General features: G+C 38.8%; 2 protein-coding genes, 3 long non-coding RNA genes and 1 pseudogene across 5 annotated transcripts; 5 read left to right on the top strand and 1 right to left on the bottom strand.

Moving 5' to 3' along the window:
* The first annotated feature begins 37 nt into the window (after window positions 1-37).
* Window positions 38-591, top strand: LOC122352641. The gene is made up of 3 exons (XR_006251904.1): window positions 38-177; window positions 331-419; window positions 512-591. It is a non-coding gene; the product is annotated as an uncharacterized LOC122352641 (long non-coding RNA).
* A 1132-nt stretch (window positions 592-1723) lies between these two features.
* LOC122353200 (serine/threonine-protein kinase pim-1-like) lies at window positions 1724-5008 on the top strand. Its single transcript, XM_043251162.1, has 7 exons — window positions 1724-1835; window positions 3241-3335; window positions 3449-3499; window positions 3678-4056; window positions 4150-4326; window positions 4466-4554; window positions 4647-5008. Exons 3-7 carry the CDS (start codon window positions 3482-3484, stop codon window positions 4656-4658), a joined length of 675 nt encoding a protein of 224 aa, XP_043107097.1. The 5' UTR covers window positions 1724-1835; window positions 3241-3335; window positions 3449-3481; the 3' UTR covers window positions 4659-5008.
* Window positions 5009-8177: 3169 nt separating this feature from the next.
* On the top strand, window positions 8178-8897 carry LOC122352573. Its single transcript, XR_006251889.1, has 4 exons — window positions 8178-8208; window positions 8302-8478; window positions 8637-8725; window positions 8818-8897. It is a non-coding gene; the product is annotated as an uncharacterized LOC122352573 (long non-coding RNA).
* Window positions 8898-12547: 3650 nt separating this feature from the next.
* Window positions 12548-13020, top strand: LOC122352661. Its single transcript, XR_006251906.1, has 3 exons — window positions 12548-12604; window positions 12760-12848; window positions 12941-13020. It is a non-coding gene; the product is annotated as an uncharacterized LOC122352661 (long non-coding RNA).
* A 5096-nt stretch (window positions 13021-18116) lies between these two features.
* Window positions 18117-19112, top strand: LOC122353239 (trace amine-associated receptor 13c-like). The gene has a single exon (XM_043251210.1). The coding sequence runs from the start codon at window positions 18117-18119 to the stop codon at window positions 19110-19112; it is 996 nt and encodes a 331-aa protein (XP_043107145.1).
* A 2386-nt stretch (window positions 19113-21498) lies between these two features.
* LOC122352488 lies at window positions 21499-22557 on the bottom strand (annotated as a pseudogene).
* Window positions 22558-22600: the final 43 nt, after the last annotated feature.

The raw sequence follows: 22600 nt of genomic DNA, 5'->3' as shown, positions 1-22600 counted from the left end.
GGCACACCAGAGTACTCTCCTCCTGAGTACCACCGCAGGGAGAGTACCAAGGCTGGCCGGCGACGGTCTGGTCACTAGGGATTGTAATGTTCACATTGTTGTGTGGAGATTTCCCTAGTTACCAGGACCTGCTCCTGCTGGAGCACAACAAGTGGTCCAAACCTGGCCTGTCACAGGGTAAGATCTTCATCGCAAAAAAAAAAAAAAAAAAAAAAAAATGAATATGTCAGAATCATACAAAACATCTTAGAGCTTGGAATAAAATAACATGATCAAATAGAGCAGCCGTGAAGTGTGAGGCCATAAAACGATGTACTTTCCTGCACACAGAATGCTGTGACTTACTAAGGGTTCTTCTCCACGAGAAGCCAATCCGGCGACTTGGTCTGGGGCAAATCAGGTCCCACAACTGGTTTATGGTAGTGAACCTTTACATCAGCTTAAAATAATAAATTTTTCTTATGGGAAGTAACCAAAATGTGTCCAAACGTTTTGTTCTGTTTTGTTTTAGGTCGTCTTATAGGACCACTCCGGTTGGCGCCTCTCTTGCAGCTTTGCGTCTTGCGGGCTGCAGCGGGAGGTGCTTTCATCCCTCCTCTCGCTTTTTGCGTCTTGCGGGCGAGAGCAAGCCTTGTGTAGCGTCTTGCGCCTTGGCTTGAGGAAGCAGTATTAGCGTCTGGCGGTACTGCTTCCGGGAGATGTGTACATATTGTATATATGTACATACTTCTTTTAGTTGCCCTTTTTGTTTGTCCCATCATGGCCGCTCCATTCCTGAGGTTCCTGCCACAGCTGTCCAGATGCCAGAGCTCTCGGTCTTCACCTTCACAGTGATGGAGCTCCTATTCTCTGTTTTCGGAGGAAAACACATTATAAATTACAATAAACATTGTTTTCTTTGAAATATTTGGGTTCTGTTTAGGGTTTGGAGATATAAAGTTTGTAAAAACCGTTGTCTATGGAAAGAAACATTTAAATCATTTAAATCATGAAAACACTACACATAACACTACACACACACACACACACACACACACACACACACACACACACACACACACACACACACACACACACACACAAGGCAAGGCAAGTTTATTTATATAGCACATTTAAATAACAATAAAATAAATTAAAATAAAATAAAAACACTGATTTAAGATAAATTGAATTTAAAGCAAAGAGATTGATTTAAAACAGTTTAAAATAAAAGAAGCAAACAGTTCGGACGCAGCACAGTGCTCATTCTGTAAATGCACAACTAAACAGATGAGTTTTGAGTCTAGATTTAAAAGTGACTAATGTTTCAGCACATCTGATCTCTTCAGGAAGCTGGTTCCAGATCTGAGCAGCATAATAACTAAAAGCAGATTCTCCTTGTTTGGTGTGAACCTTTAGTATTTCTAACTGACTTGATCCTAGTGATCTGAGTGGTCTGTTAGGTGTATAAATAGTGATCATATCTGCGATGTATTTAGGTCCTAGTCCATTGAGTGCTTTATAAATGAGTAAAAGTGCTTTAAAATCAATTCCAAATGTCACTGGAAGCCAGTGTAAGGACCTGAGGACTGGTGTGATGTGCTCTGATTTTCTGGTTCGAGTCAGAATCCTGGCAGCAGCGTTTTGGATGAGTCTTTTTTGGATGATTCTCGTTTCTTTCTATGTACATTTTTGAAGTTGACTATATCAATTAGTGCACCAGGCCATGCATCCTGCCTTTAGGGGGAGCTCTCGCGAGAGGTTTACTGTCTTTGAGAGGAGCATCACGCGCGAGGAGAGCATCGCTTCAGCGTTTGGTTTATCACCGTGAGACACACAGCACTCAGAATGAACAGGTCAGGATGCTCTGTGCTCTCTTCCAACAGAAACACGATACACGACACGTTTTAAAAAATAAAAAAATTTAGGAAACAGTAAAAGTAAACAGGTGAACTCATACATTTTCTCAGAGAGAAGACCGTGGTTCTCCACACAAAATCAACTTCAAATATTCAAAGACAGACTCATTTAAAGAGCAAATCTGTTTTCAGTGTTTCTAGCATTTGAGGAAAAGATATTATTTCTGTTGTTACATGTTGAATAGATGCCCTCTACTGGAGAAACTAACAACTTGACAAACACACCGACAGCTAAATAATCAGATGTCGGACTGCTTGCTGTATGACAACGGAAAATCTTTTATAGATATAGTAAAACTTAAACCACATTTAATGTCTGCCTTAAATAAATTGCCAAACTAAAAATTACATGCGTTTATTAGTTTTTTTTTTTTTTTTTTAATAGCGAATATATTTACTCAATAATATTAACTGTTATCAATAATGAAATATTTATTTGAAATCCTTTAGGCCTACACATGTATTATGTACAGATTTAAATAAATAATAATGTAATACACTACTAATGTATTTATTTTCTATCAAATTTTATTGATGGGACCGAACGGGACGTTCTGAGGCGATCAAAGCCTTATGACACCATAGACCGCGTTCGAATAGAACTCGCGGGGTATATAAAGCGCGTGACATTTTTCGAATCTTCGTGGGTTTGTTGTAGTGGTGTGAGTTTTCACAGCGATGGGACAACGAGTGACAAAAGTAAGTCCGATGACGGATAGCGAGGTGTACGATCACCATCCAAGTACACCCCCAAAACCCAGCACCAACAGGGCGGTTCAACAGCTTCATCCCCGCGATGAGACCCTGTTGGTGCTGGAGGAGGGAGGAGGAGGAGAAGTGGAGGATGGAGGAGGAGGAGGAGGAGGAGGAGGGGAGACATAGGAAGAGGAGAGGAGGAGGAGAAGGAGGGGATGAAGGCAGAGAGAGTAAAGGAGAAAAGAAAGTGCAAAAAGTGGTGGCGGAGACTGCATGCTTTCTTTAGAGCTGCTAAAAACCTCCAGAGAGCAGCTCAGGTCAGAGAGAGAAGAAGAGCAGCAGCAGGATGAGGGAGAGAAGAGGAAGGTCACACAGGCAGGCAGAAGTAGTGATGGTACATGATACATCTATGCCACGAGAACACCTTTTTTTTTAACTAGAATTGTAGTTAGTCCATGTAAAACTTTCAGCACCCTCACGCACAGTATCTAAAACTCACAACAGTATACATACAGGCATGATAACCTATTTATTCCATGGCAGATTTAAAACATTACTGTTAAATGTTAAAAAAAACCAAAAACTTTGTTTTAGATTAAATGCAGCATCTCACGTGGTGAAACATTGTTATTTTATCTTTTAATAGACTACATCTTCAGCCGTTACGCTGTGGGTGAGCAGCTGGGCAAAGGTGGATTTGGTGTGGTGTACGAAGGTACACGTCTGGAGGATAATCTTAAAGTAAGTCAAAAATATAACAAGCTAGCAAATGTTTTATCATCTAAACCCCTTTTCTCAGTGTGTCTTAAATAATATATACATGTATGTATTCATTTGTTTATTTTTTTCATCAGGTGGCTTTGAAATACGTCACAAAGACAGAGCACATGGAATGTATATCAATTGTAAATACGCTTAATTGTATATATATATATATATATATATATATATATATATATATAATATATATAATATAAAAATTTGAATATTAATCACAAATCAAATTAACAACCTGGTTCAAGACTAAAAGACTAAATTGGAGTAACCACTCTCATGTAATAAAAAAAAACACATTTCTTCTAGCCTGATCATCCAGACCCTCTCCCAAAAGAGATTGCCCTCACTATCATGGCGAATAAAGGTCACAGAGTGCCAGAAATCATCAGACTGCTGGACTGGACGGATCACTCTGACCACTACGTCATGGTCCTGGAATGTCCCTCTCCCTGTGAGAATCTGGTTGAGTTCATCAGGCGTCACGGTGGAAGCTTGGACGAGGAGAAAACACGGCAGATCATGTGGCAGGCGACAAACGCCGCACACATGTGCTGCCTCCGTAAAGTGCTCCACCGTGACGTCAAACTGGAGAACCTTCTCATCAACAGGGAGACATCCGAAGTCAAGCTGATCGACTTCGGATGTGGGGACATTCTGGGAAGTTCACCGTTCAAGTCATACCATGGTATGTATGACACAATTCGTTTCCTCCTAATAGATACAGAACAATCAGGCTGCGATATTATACAAACTTCACACAAACTCTACTCTGCTCCAGGCACACCAGAGTACTCTCCTCCTGAGTACCACCGCAGGGGAGAGTACCAAGGCTGGCCGGCGACGGTCTGGTCACTAGGGATTGTAATGTTCACATTGTTGTGTGGAGATTTCCCTAGTTACCAGGACCTGCTCCTGCTGGAGCACAACAAGTGGTCCAAACCTGGCCTGTCACAGGGTAAGATCTTCATCGCAAAAAAAAAAAAATGAATATGTCAGAATCATACAAAACATCTTAGAGCTTGGAATAAAATAACATGATCAAATAGAGCAGCCGTGAAGTGTGAGGCCATAAAACGATGTACTTTCCTGCACAGAATGCTGTGACTTACTAAGGGTTCTTCTCCACGAGAAGCCAATCCGGCGACTTGGTCTGGGGCAAATCAGGTCCCACAACTGGTTTATGGTAGTGAACCTTTACATCAGCTTAAAATAATACATTTTTCTTATGGGAAGTAAGCAAAATGTGTCCAAACGTTTTGTTCTGTTTTGTTTTAGGTCGTCTTATAGGACCACTCCGGTTGGCGCCTCTCTTGCAGCTTTGCGTCTTGCGGGCTGCAGCGGGAGGTGCTTTCATCCCTCCTCTCGCCTTTGCGTCTTGCGGGGCGAGCAAGCCTTGTGTAGCGTCTTGCGCCTTGGCTTGAGGAAGCAGTATTAGCGTCTGGCGGTACTGCTTCCGGGGGGGATGTGTACATATTGTATATATGTACATACTTCTTTTGGTTGCCCCTTTTTGTTTGTCCCATCATGGCCGCTCCATTCCTGAGGTTCCTGCCACAGCTGTCCAGATGCCAGAGCTCTCGGTCTTCACCTTCACAGTGATGGAGCTCCTATTCTCTGTTTTCCGGAGGAAAACACATTATAAATTACAATAAACATTGTTTTCTTTGAAATATTTGGGTTCTGTTTAGGGTTTGGAGATATAAAGTTTGTAAAAACCGTTGTCTATGGAAAGAAACATTTAAATCATGAAAATCTAACATAACCTGAACCTGACACACACACACACACACACACACACACACACACACACACACACACACACACACAAGGCAAGGCAAGTTTATTTATATAGCACATTTAAATAACAATAAAATAAATTAAAATAAAATAAAAACACTGATTTAAGATAAATTGAATTTAAAGCAAAGAGATTGATTTAAAACAGTTTAAAATAAAAGAAGCAAACAGTTCGGACGCAGCACAGTGCTCATTCTGTAAATGCACAACTAAACAGATGAGTTTTGAGTCTAGATTTAAAAGTGACTAATGTTTCAGCACATCTGATCTCTTCAGGAAGCTGGTTCCAGATGCGAGCAGCATAATAACTAAAAGCAGATTCTCCTTGTTTGGTGTGAACCTTTAGTATTTCTAACTGACTTGATCCTAGTGATCTGAGTGGTCTGTTAGGTGTATAAATAGTGATCATATCTGCGATGTATTTAGGTCCTAGTCCATTGAGTGCTTTATAAATGAGTAAAAGTGCTTTAAAATCAATTCCAAATGTCACTGGAAGCCAGTGTAAGGACCTGAGGACTGGTGTGATGTGCTCTGATTTTCTGGTTCGAGTCAGAATCCTGGCAGCAGCGTTTTGGATGAGTCTTTTTTGGATGATTCTCGTTTCTTTCTATGTACATTTTTGAAGTTGACTATATCAATTAGTGCACCAGGCCATGCATCCTGCCTTTAGGGGGAGCTCTCGCGAGAGGTTTACTGTCTTTGAGAGGAGCATCACGCGCGAGGAGAGCATCGCTTCAGCGTTTGGTTTATCACCGTGAGACACACAGCACTCAGAATGAACAGGTCAGGATGCTCTGTGCTCTCTTCCAACAGAAACACGATACACGACACGTTTTAAAAAATAAAAAAATTTAGGAAACAGTAAAAGTAAACAGGTGAACTCATACATTTTCTCAGAGAGAAGACCGTGGTTCTCCACACAAAATCAACTTCAAATATTCAAAGACAGACTCATTTAAAGAGCAAATCTGTTTTCAGTGTTTCTAGCATTTGAGGAAAAGATATTATTTCTGTTGTTACATGTTGAATAGATGCCCTCTACTGGAGAAACTAACAACTTGACAAACACACCGACAGCTAAATAATCAGATGTCGGACTGCTTGCTGTATGACAACGGAAAATCTTTTATAGATATAGTAGCCCGACACATTTTTGGAAACTTAAACCACATTCAATGTCTGCCTTACAAAAAATGCCAAACTAAAAAATGACATGCATTGATTTAATTTTTTTATAGCGAATATATTTACTCAATAATATTAACTGTTATCAATAATGAAATATTTATTTGAAATCCTTTAGGCCTACACATGTATTATGTACAGATTTAAATAAATAATAATGTAATACACTATTAATGTATTTATTTTGTATCAAATTTTATTGATGGGACCGAACGGGACGTTCTGAGGCGATCAAAGCCTTATGACACCATAGACCGCGTTCGAATAGAACTCGCGGGGTATATAAAGCGCGTGACATTTTTCGAATCTTCGTGGGTTTGTTGTAGTGGTGTGAGTTTTCACAGCGATGGGACAACGAGTGACAAAAGTAAGTCCGATGACGGATAGCGAGGTGTACGATCACCATCCAAGTACACCCCCAAAACCCAGCACCAACAGGGCGGTTCAACAGCTTCATCCCCGCGATGAGACCCCTGTTGGTGCTGGAGGAGGAGGAGGAGGAGGAGGAGGAGTGGAGGATGGAGGAGGAGGAGGAGTGGAGGAGGGAGACATAGGAAGAGGAGAGGAGGAGGAGAAGGAGGGGATGAAGGCAGAGAGAGTAAAGGAGAAAAGAAAGTGCAAAAGTGGTGGCGGAGACTGCATGCTTTCTTTAGAGCTGCTAAAAACCTCCAGAGAGCAGCTCAGGTCAGAGAGAGAAGGAGCAGCAGCAGGATGAGGGAGAGAAGAGGAAGGTCACACAGGCAGGCAGAAGTAGTGATGGTACATGATACATCTATGCCACGAGAACACCTTTTTTTAACTAGAATTGTAGTTAGTCCATGTAAAACTTTCAGCACCCTCACGCACAGTATCTAAAACTCACAACAGTATACATACAGGCATGATAACCTATTTATTCCATGGCAGATTTAAAACATTACTGTTAAATGTTAAAAAAACCAAAAACTTTGTTTTAGATTAAATGCAGCATCTCACGTGGTGAAACATTGTTATTTTATCTTTTAATAGACTACATCTTCAGCCGTTACGCTGTGGGTGAGCAGCTGGGCAAAGGTGGATTTGGTGTGGTGTCACGAAGGTACACGTCTGGAGGATAATCTTAAAGTAAGTCAAAAATATAACAAGCTAGCAAATGTTTTATCATCTAAACCCCTTTTCTCAGTGTGTCTTAAATAATATATACATGTATGTATTCATTTGTTTATTTTTTGTTCATCAGGTGGCTTTGAAATACGTCACAAAGACAGAGCACATGGAATGTATATCAATTGTAAGTACGCTTAATTGTGTATATATATATATATATATATATATATATATATATATATATATATATATATATATATATATATATATATATGTAATATAAAAATTTGAATATTAATCACAAATCAAATTAACAACCTGGTTCAAGACTAAAAGACTAAATTGGAGTAACCACTCTCATGTAATAAAAAAAAACACATTTCTTCTAGCCTGATCATCCAGACCCTCTCCCAAAAGAGATTGCCCTCACTATCATGGCGAATAAAGGTCACAGAGTGCCAGAAATCATCAGACTGCTGGACTGGACGGATCACTCTGACCACTACGTCATGGTCCTGGAATGTCCCTCTCCCTGTGAGAATCTGGTTGAGTTCATCAGGCGTCACGGTGGAAGCTTGGACGAGGAGAAAACACGGCAGATCATGTGGCAGGCGACAAACGCCGCACACACATGTGCTGCCTCCGTAAAGTGCTCCACCGTGACGTCAAACTGGAGAACCTTCTCATCAACAGGAGACATCCGAAGTCAAGCTGATCGACTTCGGATGTGGGGACATTCTGGGAAGTTCACCGTTCAAGTCATACCATGGTATGTATGACACAATTCGTTTCCTCCTAATAGATACAGAACAATCAGGCTGCGATATTATACAAACTTCACACAAACTCTACTCTGCTCCAGGCACACCAGAGTACTCTCCTCCTGAGTACCACCGCAGGGGAGAGTACCAAGGCTGGCCGGCGACGGTCTGGTCACTAGGGATTGTAATGTTCACATTGTTGTGTGGAGATTTCCCTAGTTACCAGGACCTGCTCCTGCTGGAGCACAACAAGTGGTCCAAACCTGGCCTGTCACAGGGTAAGATCTTCATCAAAAAAAAAAAAAAAAAAAAAAAAAAAATGAATATGAATATGTCAGAATCATACAAAACATCTTAGAGCTTGGAATAAAATAACATGATCAAATAGAGCAGCCGTGAAGTGTGAGGCCATAAAACGATGTACTTTCCTGCACAGAATGCTGTGACTTACTAAGGGTTCTTCTCCACGAGAAGCCAATCCGGCGACTTGGTCTGGGGCAAATCAGGTCCCACAACTGGTTTATGGTAGTGAACCTTTACATCAGCTTAAAATAATACATTTTTCTTATGGGAAGTAAGCAAAATGTGTCCAAACGTTTTGTTCTGTTTTGTTTTAGGTCGTCTTATAGGACCACTCCGGTTGGCGCCTCTCTTGCAGCTTTGCGTCTTGCGGGCTGCAGCGGGAGGTGCTTTCATCCCTCCTCTCGCCTTTGCGTCTTGCGGGCGAGCAAGCCTTAATGTAGCGTCTTGCGCCTTGGCTTGAGGAAGCAGTATTAGCGTCTGGCGGTACTGCTTCCGGGGGGGATGTGTACATATTGTATATATGTACATACTTCTTTTGGTTGCCCCTTTTTGTTTGTCCCATCATGGCCGCTCCATTCCTGAGGTTCCTGCCACAGCTGTCCAGATGCCAGAGCTCTCGGTCTTCACCTTCACAGTGATGGAGCTCCTATTCTCTGTTTTCCGGAGGAAAACACATTATAAATTACAATAAACATTGTTTTCTTTGAAATATTTGGGTTCTGTTTAGGGTTTGGAGATATAAAGTTTGTAAAAACCGTTGTCTATGGAAAGAAACATTTAAATCATGAAAACCTAACATAACCTGAACCTGACACACACACACACACACACACACACACACACACACACACAAGGCAAGGCAAGTTTATTTATATAGCACATTTAAATAACAATAAAATAAATTAAAATAAAATAAAAACACTGATTTAAGATAAATTGAATTTAAAGCAAAGAGATTGATTTAAAACAGTTTAAAATAAAAGAAGCAAACAGTTCGGACGCAGCACAGTGCTCATTCTGTAAATGCACAACTAAACAGATGAGTTTTGAGTCTAGATTTAAAAGTGACTAATGTTTCAGCACATCTGATCTCTTCAGGAAGCTGGTTCCAGATGCGAGCAGCATAATAACTAAAAGCAGATTCTCCTTGTTTGGTGTGAACCTTTAGTATTTCTAACTGACTTGATCCTAGTGATCTGAGTGGTCTGTTAGGTGTATAAATAGTGATCATATCTGCGATGTATTTAGGTCCTAGTCCATTGAGTGCTTTATAAATGAGTAAAAGTGCTTTAAAATCAATTCCAAATGTCACTGGAAGCCAGTGTAAGGACCTGAGGACTGGTGTGATGTGCTCTGATTTTCTGGTTCGAGTCAGAATCCTGGCAGCAGCGTTTTGGATGAGTCTTTTTTGGATGATTCTCGTTTCTTTCTATGTACATTTTTGAAGTTGACTATATCAATTAGTGCACCAGGCCATGCATCCTGCCTTTAGGGGGAGCTCTCGCGAGAGGTTTACTGTCTTTGAGAGGAGCATCACGCGCGAGGAGGAGAGCATCGCTTCAGCGTTTGGTTTATCACCGTGAGACACACAGCACTCAGAATGAACAGGTCAGGATGCTCTGTGCTCTCTTCCAACAGAAACACGATACACGACACGTTTTAAAAATAAAAAAATTTAGGAAACAGTAAAAGTAAACAGGTGAACTCATACATTTTCTCAGAGAGAAGACCGTGGTTCTCCACACAAAATCAACTTCAAATATTCAAAGACAGACTCATTTAAAGAGCAAATCTGTTTTCAGTGTTTCTAGCATTTGAGGAAAAGATATTATTTCTGTTGTTACATGTTGAATAGATGCCCTCTACTGGAGAAACTAACAACTTGACAAACACACCGACAGCTAAATAATCAGATGTCGGACTGCTTGCTGTATGACAACGGAAAATCTTTTATAGATATAGTAGCCCGACACATTTTTGGAAACTTAAACCACATTCAATGTCTGCCTTACAAAAAATGCCAAACTAAAAAATGACATGCATTGATTTAATTTTTTTATAGCGAATATATTTACTCAATAATATTAACTGTTATCAATAATGAAATATTTATTTGAAATCCTTTAGGCCTACACACATGTATTATGTACAGATTTAAATAAATAATAATGTAATACACTATTAATGTATTTATTTTGTATCAAATTTTATTGATGGGACCGAACGGGACGTTCTGAGGCGATCAAAGCCTTATGACACCATAGACCGCGTTCGAATAGAACTCGCGGGGTATATAAAGCGCGTGACATTTTTCGAATCTTCGTGGGTTTGTTGTAGTGGTGTGAGTTTTCACAGCGATGGGACAACGAGTGACAAAAGTAAGTCCGATGACGGATAGCGAGGTGTACGATCACCATCCAAGTACACCCCCAAAACCCAGCACCAACAGGGCGGTTCAACAGCTTCATCCCCGCGATGAGACCCCTGTTGGTGCTGGAGGAGGAGGAGGAGGAGGAGGAGGAGGATGGAGGAGGAGGAGGAGGAGGAGGGAGACATAGGAAGAGGAGAGGAGGAGGAGAAGAGGGAGGATGAAGGCAGAGAGAGTAAAGGAGAAAAGAAAGTGCAAAAAGTGGTGGCGGAGACTGCATGCTTTCTTTAGAGCTGCTAAAAAACCTCCAGAGAGCAGCTCAGGTCAGAGAGAGAAGGAGCAGCAGCAGGATGAGGGAGAGAAGAGGAAGGTCACACAGGCAGGCAGAAGTAGTGATGGTACATGATACATCTATGCCACGAGAACACCTTTTTTTTTAACTAGAATTGTAGTTAGTCCATGTAAAACTTTCAGCACCCTCACGCACAGTATCTAAAACTCACAACAGTATACATACAGGCATGATAACCTATTTATTCCATGGCAGATTTAAAACATTACTGTTAAATGTTAAAAAAACCCAAAAACTTTGTTTTAGATTAAATGCAGCATCTCACGTGGTGAAACATTGTTATTTTATCTTTTAATAGACTACATCTTCAGCCGTTACGCTGTGGGTGAGCAGCTGGGCAAAGGTGGATTTGGTGTGGTGTCACGGAAGGTACACGTCTGGAGGATAATCTTAAAGTAAGTCAAAAATATAACAAGCTAGCAAATGTTTTATCATCTAAACCCCTTTTCTCAGTGTGTCTTAAATAATATATACATGTATGTATTCATTTGTTTATTTTTTTGTTCATCAGGTGGCTTTGAAATACGTCACAAAGACAGAGCACATGGAATGTATATCAATTGTAAGTAAATGCGCTTAATTGTGTATATATATATATATATATATATATATATATACAATGTAATATAAAAATTTGAATATGAATCACAAATCAAATTAACAACCTGGTTCAAGACTAAAAGACTAAATTGGAGTAACCACTCTCATGTAATAAAAAAACACATTTCTTCTAGCCTGATCATCCAGACCCTCTCCCAAAAGAGATTGCCCTCACTATCATGGCGAATAAAGGTCACAGAGTGCCAGAAATCATCAGACTGCTGGACTGGACGGATCACTCTGACCACTACGTCATGGTCCTGGAATGTCCCTCTCCTGTGAGAATCTGGTTGAGTTCATCAGGCGTCACGGTGGAAGCTTGGACGAGGAGAAAACGGCGGCAGATCATGTGGCAGGCGACAAACGCCGCACACATGTGCTGCCTCCGTAAAAGTGCTCCACCGTGACGTCAAACTGGAGAACCTTCTCATCAACAGGAGACATCCGAAGTCAAGCTGATCGACTTCGGATGTGGGGACATTCTGGGAAGTTCACCGTTCAAGTCATACCATGGTATGTATGACACAATTCGTTTCCTCCTAATAGATACAGAACAATCAGGCTGCGATATTATACAAACTTCACACAAACTCTACTCTGCTCCAGGCACACCAGAGTACTCTCCTCCTGAGTACCACCGCAGGGAGAGTACCAAGGCTGGCCGGCGACAGTCTGGTCACTAGGGATTGTAATGTTCACATTGTTGTGTGGAGATTTCCTAGTTACCAGGACCTGCTCCTGCTGGAGCACAACAAGTGGTCCAAACCTGGCCTGTCACAGGGTAAGATCTTCATCGCAAAAAAAAAAAAAAAAAAAAAAAAAAAAATGAATATGTCAGAATCATACAAAACATCTTAGAGCTTGGAATAAAATAACATGATCAAATAGAGCAGCCGTGAAGTGTGAGGCCATAAAACGATGTACTTTCCTGCACAGAATGCTGTGACTTACTAAGGGTTCTTCTCCACGAGAAGCCAATCCGGCGACTTGGTCTGGGGCAAATCAGGTCCCACAACTGGTTTATGGTAGTGAACCTTTACATCAGCTTAAAATAATAAATTTTTCTTATGGGAAGTAACCAAAATGTGTCCAAACGTTTTGTTCTGTTTTGTTTTAGGTCGTCTTATAGGACCACTCCGGTTGGCGCCTCTCTTGCAGCTTTGCGTCTTGCGGGCTGCAGCGGGAGGTGCTTTCATCCCTCCTCTCGCCTTTGCGTCTTGCGGGCGAGCAAGCCTTAATGTAGCGTCTTGCGCCTTGGCTTGAGGAAGCAGTATTAGCGTCTGGCGGTACTGCTTCCGGGGGGGATGTGTACATATTGTATATATGTACATACTTCTTTTGGTTGCCCCTTTTTGTTTGTCCCATCATGGCCGCTCCATTCCTGAGGTTCCTGCCACAGCTGTCCAGATGCCAGAGCTCTCGGTCTTCACCTTCACAGTGATGGAGCTCCTATTCTCTGTTTTCTGGAGGAAAACACATTATAAATTACAATAAACCTTTTTTTCTTTGAAATATTTGGATTCTGTGTAGGGTTTGTAGATATAAAGTTTGCAAAAATCTTTGTCTATGGAAAGTAACATTTAAATCATGAAAACCCAACATAACCTGAACCTGCCTGACACACACACACACACACACACACACACACACACAGAGCATTCTGACTCACCGTCAGACACACAGCACTCAGAATGAACAGGTCAAGATGCTCAGTGCTCTCTTCCAACAGAAACACGATACAGTTTTAGTACAGTAGTAATTGGGTCATATTTAGAACATGTTTAAAAAAAAAAAAAAAAAAAAAAAAAAAAAAAAAAATATATATATATATATATATATATATATATATATATATATATATATATATATATATATATATATAAGTAAAAGTAAACAGGTGAACTCATACATTTTCTCAGAGAGAAGACCGTGGTTCTCCACACAAAATCAACTTCAAATATTCAAAGACAGACTCATTTAAAGAGCAAATCTGTTTTCAGTGTTTCTAGCATTTGAGGAAAAGATATTATTTCTGTTGTTAACAATCATAGACTCCACAAAACCTCCAAATGTTTCCTGTTGTATCTGACACCAAGGCAGCAGATTCTTTTATTTGCGGGCCGGGCTGCATGGATTGGATTTGTTGATCCAGCACTTTACATAGATGCTGAATCTAATCTAATCTAATTGGACTGAAATATGTTTCTGAAGTGCAGTCTTTCATTGTAAACAAATGCCACAATCTGTTGTGCAGGTAGGCCTACTTTGCATGTTTATCTGAGTAGTCTTTTGTGGGGTGATTTTTAACTCTATAAAATCTGTTACTGTCACTCGTGATTTATTTCTTCCACCCTTACATATTTTACTGGTTATGTGACCCAGTGAAAGGTGGCCTGCCATATATTGCACGACATTTTATAAGCCAGTGATATGAGTGCTGTTTAAACTTCATTAATGAATTAATTATTATTATTTTGTCAAAAGCAGTGATTCTCGTTTCTTTCTATGTACATTTTTGAAGTTGACTATATCAATTAGTGCACCAGGCCATGCATCCTGCCTTTAGGGGGAGCTCTCGCGAGAGGTTTACTGTCACGCGCGAGGAGAGCATCGCTTCAGCGTTTGGTTTATTTAGTTTATTAGAAAGTTCTTCAAAACACTTAAAACTCATGTGTATGTATAATCATAAACGCATACTAATGTTAATTAGCGAACTCTGGACATTTGACCGACCGACCGACCTACTTTGTCCAATGAACTCGCGTGCGGTGTACACCTGAAGGTTAGGTACTTGATTGATTGATTTGTTTGTTTGTTTATTTATGTTTGGTCAAAGGTATTATTAATGTCGCTAATTTTAAAACGTTCAACTGGACATACTGGGTATACAGTGAAAACTAATCAGTTTATTTGTTTGCACACATTTAAGAATGTCACCCAGCTACTGAACCCTTGTTGTTTTGTGTTACTGAAGGAACCTTGTCACATGCTCCATGCAGGCATGGATGGATACATTTATCACCTTAATAGTCTTGTAGCAATATTAATAGACAAAATGTTTCGTGTGCGTAAGAATGTGTACGTTTTATTTACACATAAATTCAAATTATGTGTCTCACAAATGAGGCTGTACTCCTGAAAACGTGTTGCAAATGATAAATTCTCTTTTTTGAAAGATTCTCTTATTTTTGTTTAATTAAATCGTGCTTGAGTGTCTAATATATATGCAATGTTTTTCCTCTTTTGTGACTTCAGCAACCTTCATGAGATCCTCATGAGACCAAAGCTTGAAGAATACCCCATAATTGAATGACCCACCACTGTGCAAGCCAACAAATGAAGTAAGTGCAACTGAAAATCTGGAAATTTCCTGCTTCTAGTATCTGAATTTCGCTGACCGTTCACTTGCTGCACATTATATCCCACCCCTTGATGGGTGCCACTTCATCATCTCTATCTGATTTGAGTAATGCTGTCAAACTTTACCATGAAGGTACAGTATGTGTTAAAGAGAGAGTCAAAGGTCAAGCTGGCTTTCAGTGTTCTCTGCACTTTACTAATGACATAATTCTCCTGTGACCAATCAACACCTTTACCTTTTTTTGGACTGTGTTATTTATCTGACAAAAACATGTAATGCTCTAGGGAGGCTTTTAGCACTTATCACAAATGTTTACCATCCATAATGACGTCTGCTCCTTCAATGTTAAAGTGTCTATGAAAAAAAAGAGAGAGCGACACTTTAGACTTGTCTCTAGTGTCCTATGTGTTTGCCTTATGATGCAATATTTTTGTGAATTCTTTTGTGACCAATCAGCAGTTTTACCATGCCCTGGTTTTTGCTAAAACGTGTTACCCTCTTGAGAGACTGTAGTCTCATTAAACTCGCCGTTTAAGCCTAACTATCAGAGGTGTTATGTAAACCGATTTGAGCTGATGCAACCAAGATCCCTTCTCATTGTGAATGGGTTGCTCACCATTGTCTCGTGCAATTTAATATAGTTTAAATGACTTTGGAATACTTGGCAGAAAAAAGACGCATGAGTTAATGTCAGATACAAGAAGTAAAATGCAAAGTTTTCTTTTTATTTGTTTGAATAGTACCAATGTTTGTCAGTTTGTTAGGTGGTCCTACGTTTTATTAGTTCTCAGTTGAGAGTTTTTTTTTTTTTTTTTGTAGTTTTGGTTGTTGTGGTCCAGACCAAATAAGAAAATGATACACTTAGTCATAGTTTGCTTAGCATTCGCGCTAACATTTTTACAAAGATATAGAAAACAAAGGAGCTACAGGGACACGCAAGGCTACAGTCACAACCTGATTGGACGGCTTGATTGATTTATATTTTGTAAACTTACTAAACATCCAAAACTGCTGTGTGCTGGGCTAAATGTGCTTGTATGAGGGCCGGTGCGGTGGTATTACCAGCTGGTAATTAGTGTTGAAAAAGTATAAGGGTTAAACCAAAAATCCCTCTGTCATGCACAGAGATCGGCTTTAAGGAGATCATGGTTTCGATTGCTGTACCAAACTTTAATGGGCAACATAGTTAGATTTTGTTTTATGGGACGCAATACTGTGTTATTTTTCAGAGGCAGTCAAATGCATGTGAAGCTCAAAGCAAGAAGAAAGTGAAGTCGTTGTTTTTGAACATCAAAGCAAGAAACATTTATATTTAGCTTTACTGGTGGCATAGCAAGCAAGACTCTATGACAGAGTACTGATGGACTGACATGGAACAAATTCAGTAGTTAATCCAGTAAGTCATACAGTATGTTCATTCAAAAGCTGCTTTAATGGATTTGGTGAGTTAATTCAGTCAAGTATTCAGCGTTCTGCAACACACTTGTGTCAGACAGTGTTCAGTTACTGCATTGAGTAGTTTTTTTTTTTGTGGTTTTTAACCTTCTTTTTAACACCAAAGAAGTCCTGTGCATCCTTCTTTGACTCGAAATGTGCTTGTCCTGTGCCTTTTCTCATTCCTGCTTCTTTCTATCACTCTTTCACTAAATGAGCAAAATCTGTTTTGTTTGTATATTTGCTTCGGTGTAAAGACAGTATGATTGGAAAGCAAACTGCACACTAAAATGTGACTAATTTTACTCTGCTTAATGGCTTTTCAGGTACATGTTTTTTTTTTGCCATGTTCTAAAAATGGAAACTCCCAGATTTTTGGCAAATTATAGCCATTCATTGCAATACTGTTATAGGCAGGATACAGTGCAGGATACATTGTCAATCTGTTTATGAACAGTAAACACAAACCATGCTGCTAATAGTGAAAGCAATTGCACAAGTTGTCTTTTGCAACAAAAATACAAACATTGCAAATGATTCACAAACTACACACAAATGAGAGAGAAATAAACAGAGTGCAACATGAAAAAGTGAAAATGATCTTTATGAACTGTATAATTATTATTTACATAATATAACCAAATGGATAATATAACCAGCTGGCTGCACTTTGAGTCAGAATGATTTCACCTGGACAACCCTTCGTGATGTGTGTACCTAAATTCTATTGATTTTACCAATATGCCCTGCTGTTTCATGCCTTTTTTTGGTTTGTTTTATATCAAAATCATTTTTTGAGTACGCTTATGCAAATGTTTTTAGTTACATGCGTAGTGTACTTTACCTATCACTTTGCGCTTATTCAAATTTGCATTGAAAACCTATAAACATTGGTTCAAAAGTCCAAAAGCTATGTTTATTGGTTGAAATGAATTAATTGCATGCTTCTGATGAATCAATGTAATAACGCACACTAAAGAACCTTTGAATATCCAGGGACAAATGATATAGCTCCCAAAAATGGAGAGTCTCTGCTTCACGCCTCTTTTTAAAGCGTTCAAATAGGATTAGCGGTTTATAAGTTATTAAACATTTAAGAACGATAGCCATTTTTAGCCGTGGCTAAGTTATCTAGGTCTTTGAAGGGTGTTTAAATGTGATTCAGGGAAGTTGCTCTAATAGTAACTTATCAAACCTACTAGTAACGTACAGTACAATTAACGTAACTGTAAAAAGAAGCTCTTATCTATTCTATGTATTGAAAATATCATTAGATGAATTTTTCTGATTCACCACCGTATAAATCAGATTAATCCAGTCTATGAATATTTAAATAGTAGGTGGGTTGAAAAGTGAGTAATCAAATCTCATTCTAAATGGGTGGTTGCCACTGTTTCTGCAAGTATAAAACAGAGTCTCATCAGTGATGAGCTCCAGGAACAGATTTGGAATAGTTCTCTGATGAAGCACATCTACTCAAGATTGAGCTGTCACCAAGATGTCTAACTGGGGAGCGACAAACACGAACAATGAAACATTGCAATACTGCTTTCCAAATAACAACATGTCTTGTACCAATAATGTAAAACATGGAGCCGAGTACATTTTTGTGTACATATTCATTTCTACAGTATCAGTATTTACTGTGTTTCTGAACTTGTTGGTGATCATCTCCATCGCTCACTTCAAACAGCTCCACACTCCAACCAATGTGCTGATCTTCTCTCTGGCTGTGGCTGATCTGATCGTGGGACTGATTCTTATGCCAGTGCAGGGCATCAAATTGATCGAGCCATGCTGGTACTTCGGAGAAATATTTTGTTCAATTTTTCCTCTGATTTTCTATGTGGTTGTCACGGCATCTCTTGGTAATTTGATTATTGTATCTGTGGATCGTTATATTGCCGTGAATGACCCTCTGCGATATCCAGCAAGGGTTAATATTAACAGAGCAGTTCTTTCTATTGTTGTAAACTGGGTGTTTTCCTGCATATATTCTTTTTTTCTTTTGTATGAGTCTATAGTCCATCCAGAGAAAAATCATGCATGTGTTGGAGAATGCATACTTTATATTGATTTGGGATATATCATAACGGATGTTTTGGTTACTTTAGTGACGCCGTGCTGTTTAATCATTTCTTTATATATCAAAATCTGCTTTGTAGCAAAACAGCAAGCCGAGCACATAAATTCACTCTCTTACAAAAAAGCCAAATCAGAAAAAAAGGCAGCAAGAACCTTAGGGATTGTTGTCATAGTCTATCTTCTTTGTTGGATACCGTATTATATAGCTGCTCTTACGCTTGGGCAAGACACGGGCGATTCTCTTGTAATTAATATCATGTATTGGATTTTATGCATGAATTCATGCTTGAATCCAATTATTTATGCATTGTTTTATAGGTGGTTTCGCATATCAGCAAAATACATTTTGACTCTGAAAATATTTGAACCTTCATCAGAATACTTCAACCTGTTCATGCAAGAGAAATGATTTCATAGTAATGTTATAGTGTTGGAAAACTTTTAAAGCCCCTGTAAAGCACACATAAGAGGCAAATGGTTCATGCAAAAATGTATTTTATGACTTGTACTGCGGAATACAAAGCATATTTATAAATTCAGGATTATTTAAAATGTTTTTATTTTCCATGAAAGAAATGCATACAGGTTTGAAATGAAAGAAGCTTGGGTAAATGATATCAGATTTTTAATTTTGGGTGAATAATAGCCTTAAGATTAACTGTTTTGTGAAAAGTAACCGTAATGTAGCACATATGGTTTTGAAATGCTCAGACAGGGCATCTAAAGACAGGTGTGAGGATTTCAAATGATTAATATATACATTTCTAAAGAAGCTTCTAAGAATATATTAACTCAAAGTGGAAAACTGATGTTTAGAAATGAGGAATTCTGAATTTCACTGTGCAAATCACAGAGTAAAAATACGGTGTCTTTGTGGACATTTAAGTTAGCTTTGGTCTGCTTTACTGTGCAGAGGCTGAAGAACTGTGATGGGGGGAAAAATCACTTTGCAACTGAGTGATAGACGTTGTCTGATGAGGAAATGTAATAGTTTTTGTAATGTTCAAATGACCTTTCAGAGATAATGTTTCATTTAAGTGACAGACTTCTTGGTGTTGAGCCCTGAGGAATTTTTTCCCATTTCTTAAACATGCAGTAACAAAAAAAGAGACAAACTTGATGAAATAATTAAAGATTAGTGTTATACGTTCTTGGTATATTGGACAGTTATTAAGCTTTTTAAAAATTGCAGTTTAACAAAATGTATTTTTACTGTTCTATGAATTGTTTTTTTTTCTGCTAAAAAATATTTTTGTTCATTTTCTTTCAAAAAGATGTTTTTAAAATAATTTTACTGGTAGTAGTTCTTGTACTACGTAAAGTAATTTCTGTTTTGACACATTGCAAGTTGAAAACCTTTAGGTTTGTGTCTTACATGGTGATAGTTCTACTTAAAATAAATAGTAAATTCCTCATAAAATTAAGTTTTATAAATGCATAATGGGGTGGCAGTGGCTGAAAGCACAGCGAGCGGGACTCGTGAAACAAAACCGTGTGTCTGCACTATTTACACACAGACATGCAGGATTAATATTTAAATAGAGTTTTTGTGAATTGGTCTGGTTGGAACCAGAGGAGACGCAGGAGGCAGAGGAAAGCACTTTTGAGCAGAGTCTTGGGCTGGACCCTGTGTGCCGTAGGAGCTTGCCTTGCCGTGCTGGAACAACGGAACGAGGAAGCAAAGAATTCTAAAAATAACAATGTTCTTTAATCAGAATATTGACAGGGAATCCAAACATTATTATTATTGACAATGTGAGATCTGTAGGAGGTGGAACTAAGGTGGAAATCACAAAGGAACTGCTCCTTTCAGGTTCAGGAGTCAGACAGAAGTACTATAGATGAAGAGAAAGAAAGAACAGCAAGCTGTTTAATTGATGAGAAAGGCCCTCACAGATGAGCTGGAAGATTTAATAAAAGAAGAGTGCTAGAATAGAGGCAGACATTTGTACCACCAAGCTACTGTTATAAGTATGAGTCCCATCAGACTGGTCATGGAGGCAGTGTTCTAACAATATGTAGTTATTCTCGATGTTACCCAGAAACATCTTGCTCTTGCTGTGTATAGATTGCCTGGGCTGTTTACAAGAATTTGCAGTTTTCTCTTCAAACCTATTGATTTAAAGCGCTAATTGTCTAAGGTCTAAACTATCACATCAATTATACAGATGGTGCGTTAGAACTTGCGCTTACTGACCAAACATCACTCATTCTCCCACTAATCGTTTTAATCATATGATAATTGAATTATATTGTATTGAATTGATGTTACAAACATCGATATTGTACCTCAAACTGATCTGTGTACCCATAAATACAGATGAACTAGACAAAATGACTTAGATTCTCTAATAAGGTTCTTTAAGCTGCTGATAAAACAAGTTGGAAGTTTTTAGAATTGTGTGGAAAAACAGTGTGTCCAACTTTAGACAGGCTTTAAAAGCCACCAGGGCGAACTCGTAGAAAATAACCAAAACTATCCAATGTTTTTATTTAGCACAGTGGCTAGATTAACAAATAACCAGACATCACCTGATTTAAATATTCCCTCACAGTTTAATAGTAATGACTTTATGAATTTTTTTCACTGATGAAATAGATAACATCAGAAACACAATCACAAATTTAGATTCTACAGCATCACAGTACTACAACTCCAAATAGATTTTACTCTAAACACATTACACAGAAACTTTAAATCTTTTTGAAAAATACACGTACAGTGCTGTCTAAACATTAATTGCACTCAACTTATTTGTTGTATGTAACATCTACTTTACTGCCATTAATTTATGCTAATCATTAAAAATGTCCATAGGAGAAGATGCTGGCTTACATAATCGAAGTGTTAAGATATATTTAATTGCCTTTTTAAACCAGGGGTAAAATAGAGCATAGACAATGGGATTTAAACCTGAGTTAACATACAAGGTCCACATTACAAATTTTGACATGATTGCAGTGTTGAGTGTGCTTCCTATTAAGGAAAGAATGCAAAAAGGAATCCAGCAAAGCAGGTGAACAGTCACAATTATTCCTAATGTTAGAGCAGCCTTGCTCTCAGATTTCTTTTTTAAAGTGTCCTTCATTATACTTTTTCCAGTCTTTAACAGTAAATTTATAACTTTCACCTGCCGTTGGGCAACATAGAATATTCTTAAATATAACATCATCACTATACAAAGAGACACAAAGGACAAGATCAGGTCACTGGCTCGCCAGGCAAAACTCATCAAATAAGGGCACTCTCCATAGCACACATTTGTTCTGTGAAAAGTGTGAAAATATCCGTTATTAATTACAATGGCCATGTTGTAAGCTGAGGAACAAAACCAGCAGAGAACAATGCTCATTAATGTTCTACTTGTGGTTATTTTCTGCCGGTACTGTAAAGGACAACACACAGCCACATAACGATCTACAGCAATTAAAACTAAATTACCGAGAGATGCTGATAGGAGCAATCCAAGGGTGTTTATAAACACTCCACAAAATGTTTCTCCAAAGTACCAGCATGTCTCATTTTGTTTGATGGCTTCTATGGGTATCACAATTAGTCCAACAAGCAGATCAGCCACAGCCAGAGAGAGAATGAGCAGGTTGGTTGGAGTGTGAAGCTTCTTGAAGTGAGAGATGGAGATGATCACCAGCAGATTCAGAAACACAGTCCATGCAGACAGCAATGAAAAAAACACATACATGATATTATATTCATGTCTGGAGCGTTTTTCCTTGATACATGAAGAGTTGATGGCAGGAAAGCAGTATTGAGTCTCATGATCCTCTGTCTCATAGGCCATGAGTGAGTCTCCTCCTGTTAGGAGTTTGTTCTGCTCTCTTTACTGTGTTTTCATTTATACAGTGTCTGGATTTATACTAACCAACCCATCTACCGCC

The sequence above is a fragment of the Puntigrus tetrazona genome, chromosome 10 (assembly GCF_018831695.1).
Source record: "Puntigrus tetrazona isolate hp1 chromosome 10, ASM1883169v1, whole genome shotgun sequence".
NCBI lineage: Eukaryota > Metazoa > Chordata > Actinopteri > Cypriniformes > Cyprinidae > Puntigrus > Puntigrus tetrazona.
Note: the sequence above shows the minus strand (reverse complement) of the source record. Positions and strands in the feature narration are given on the sequence as shown.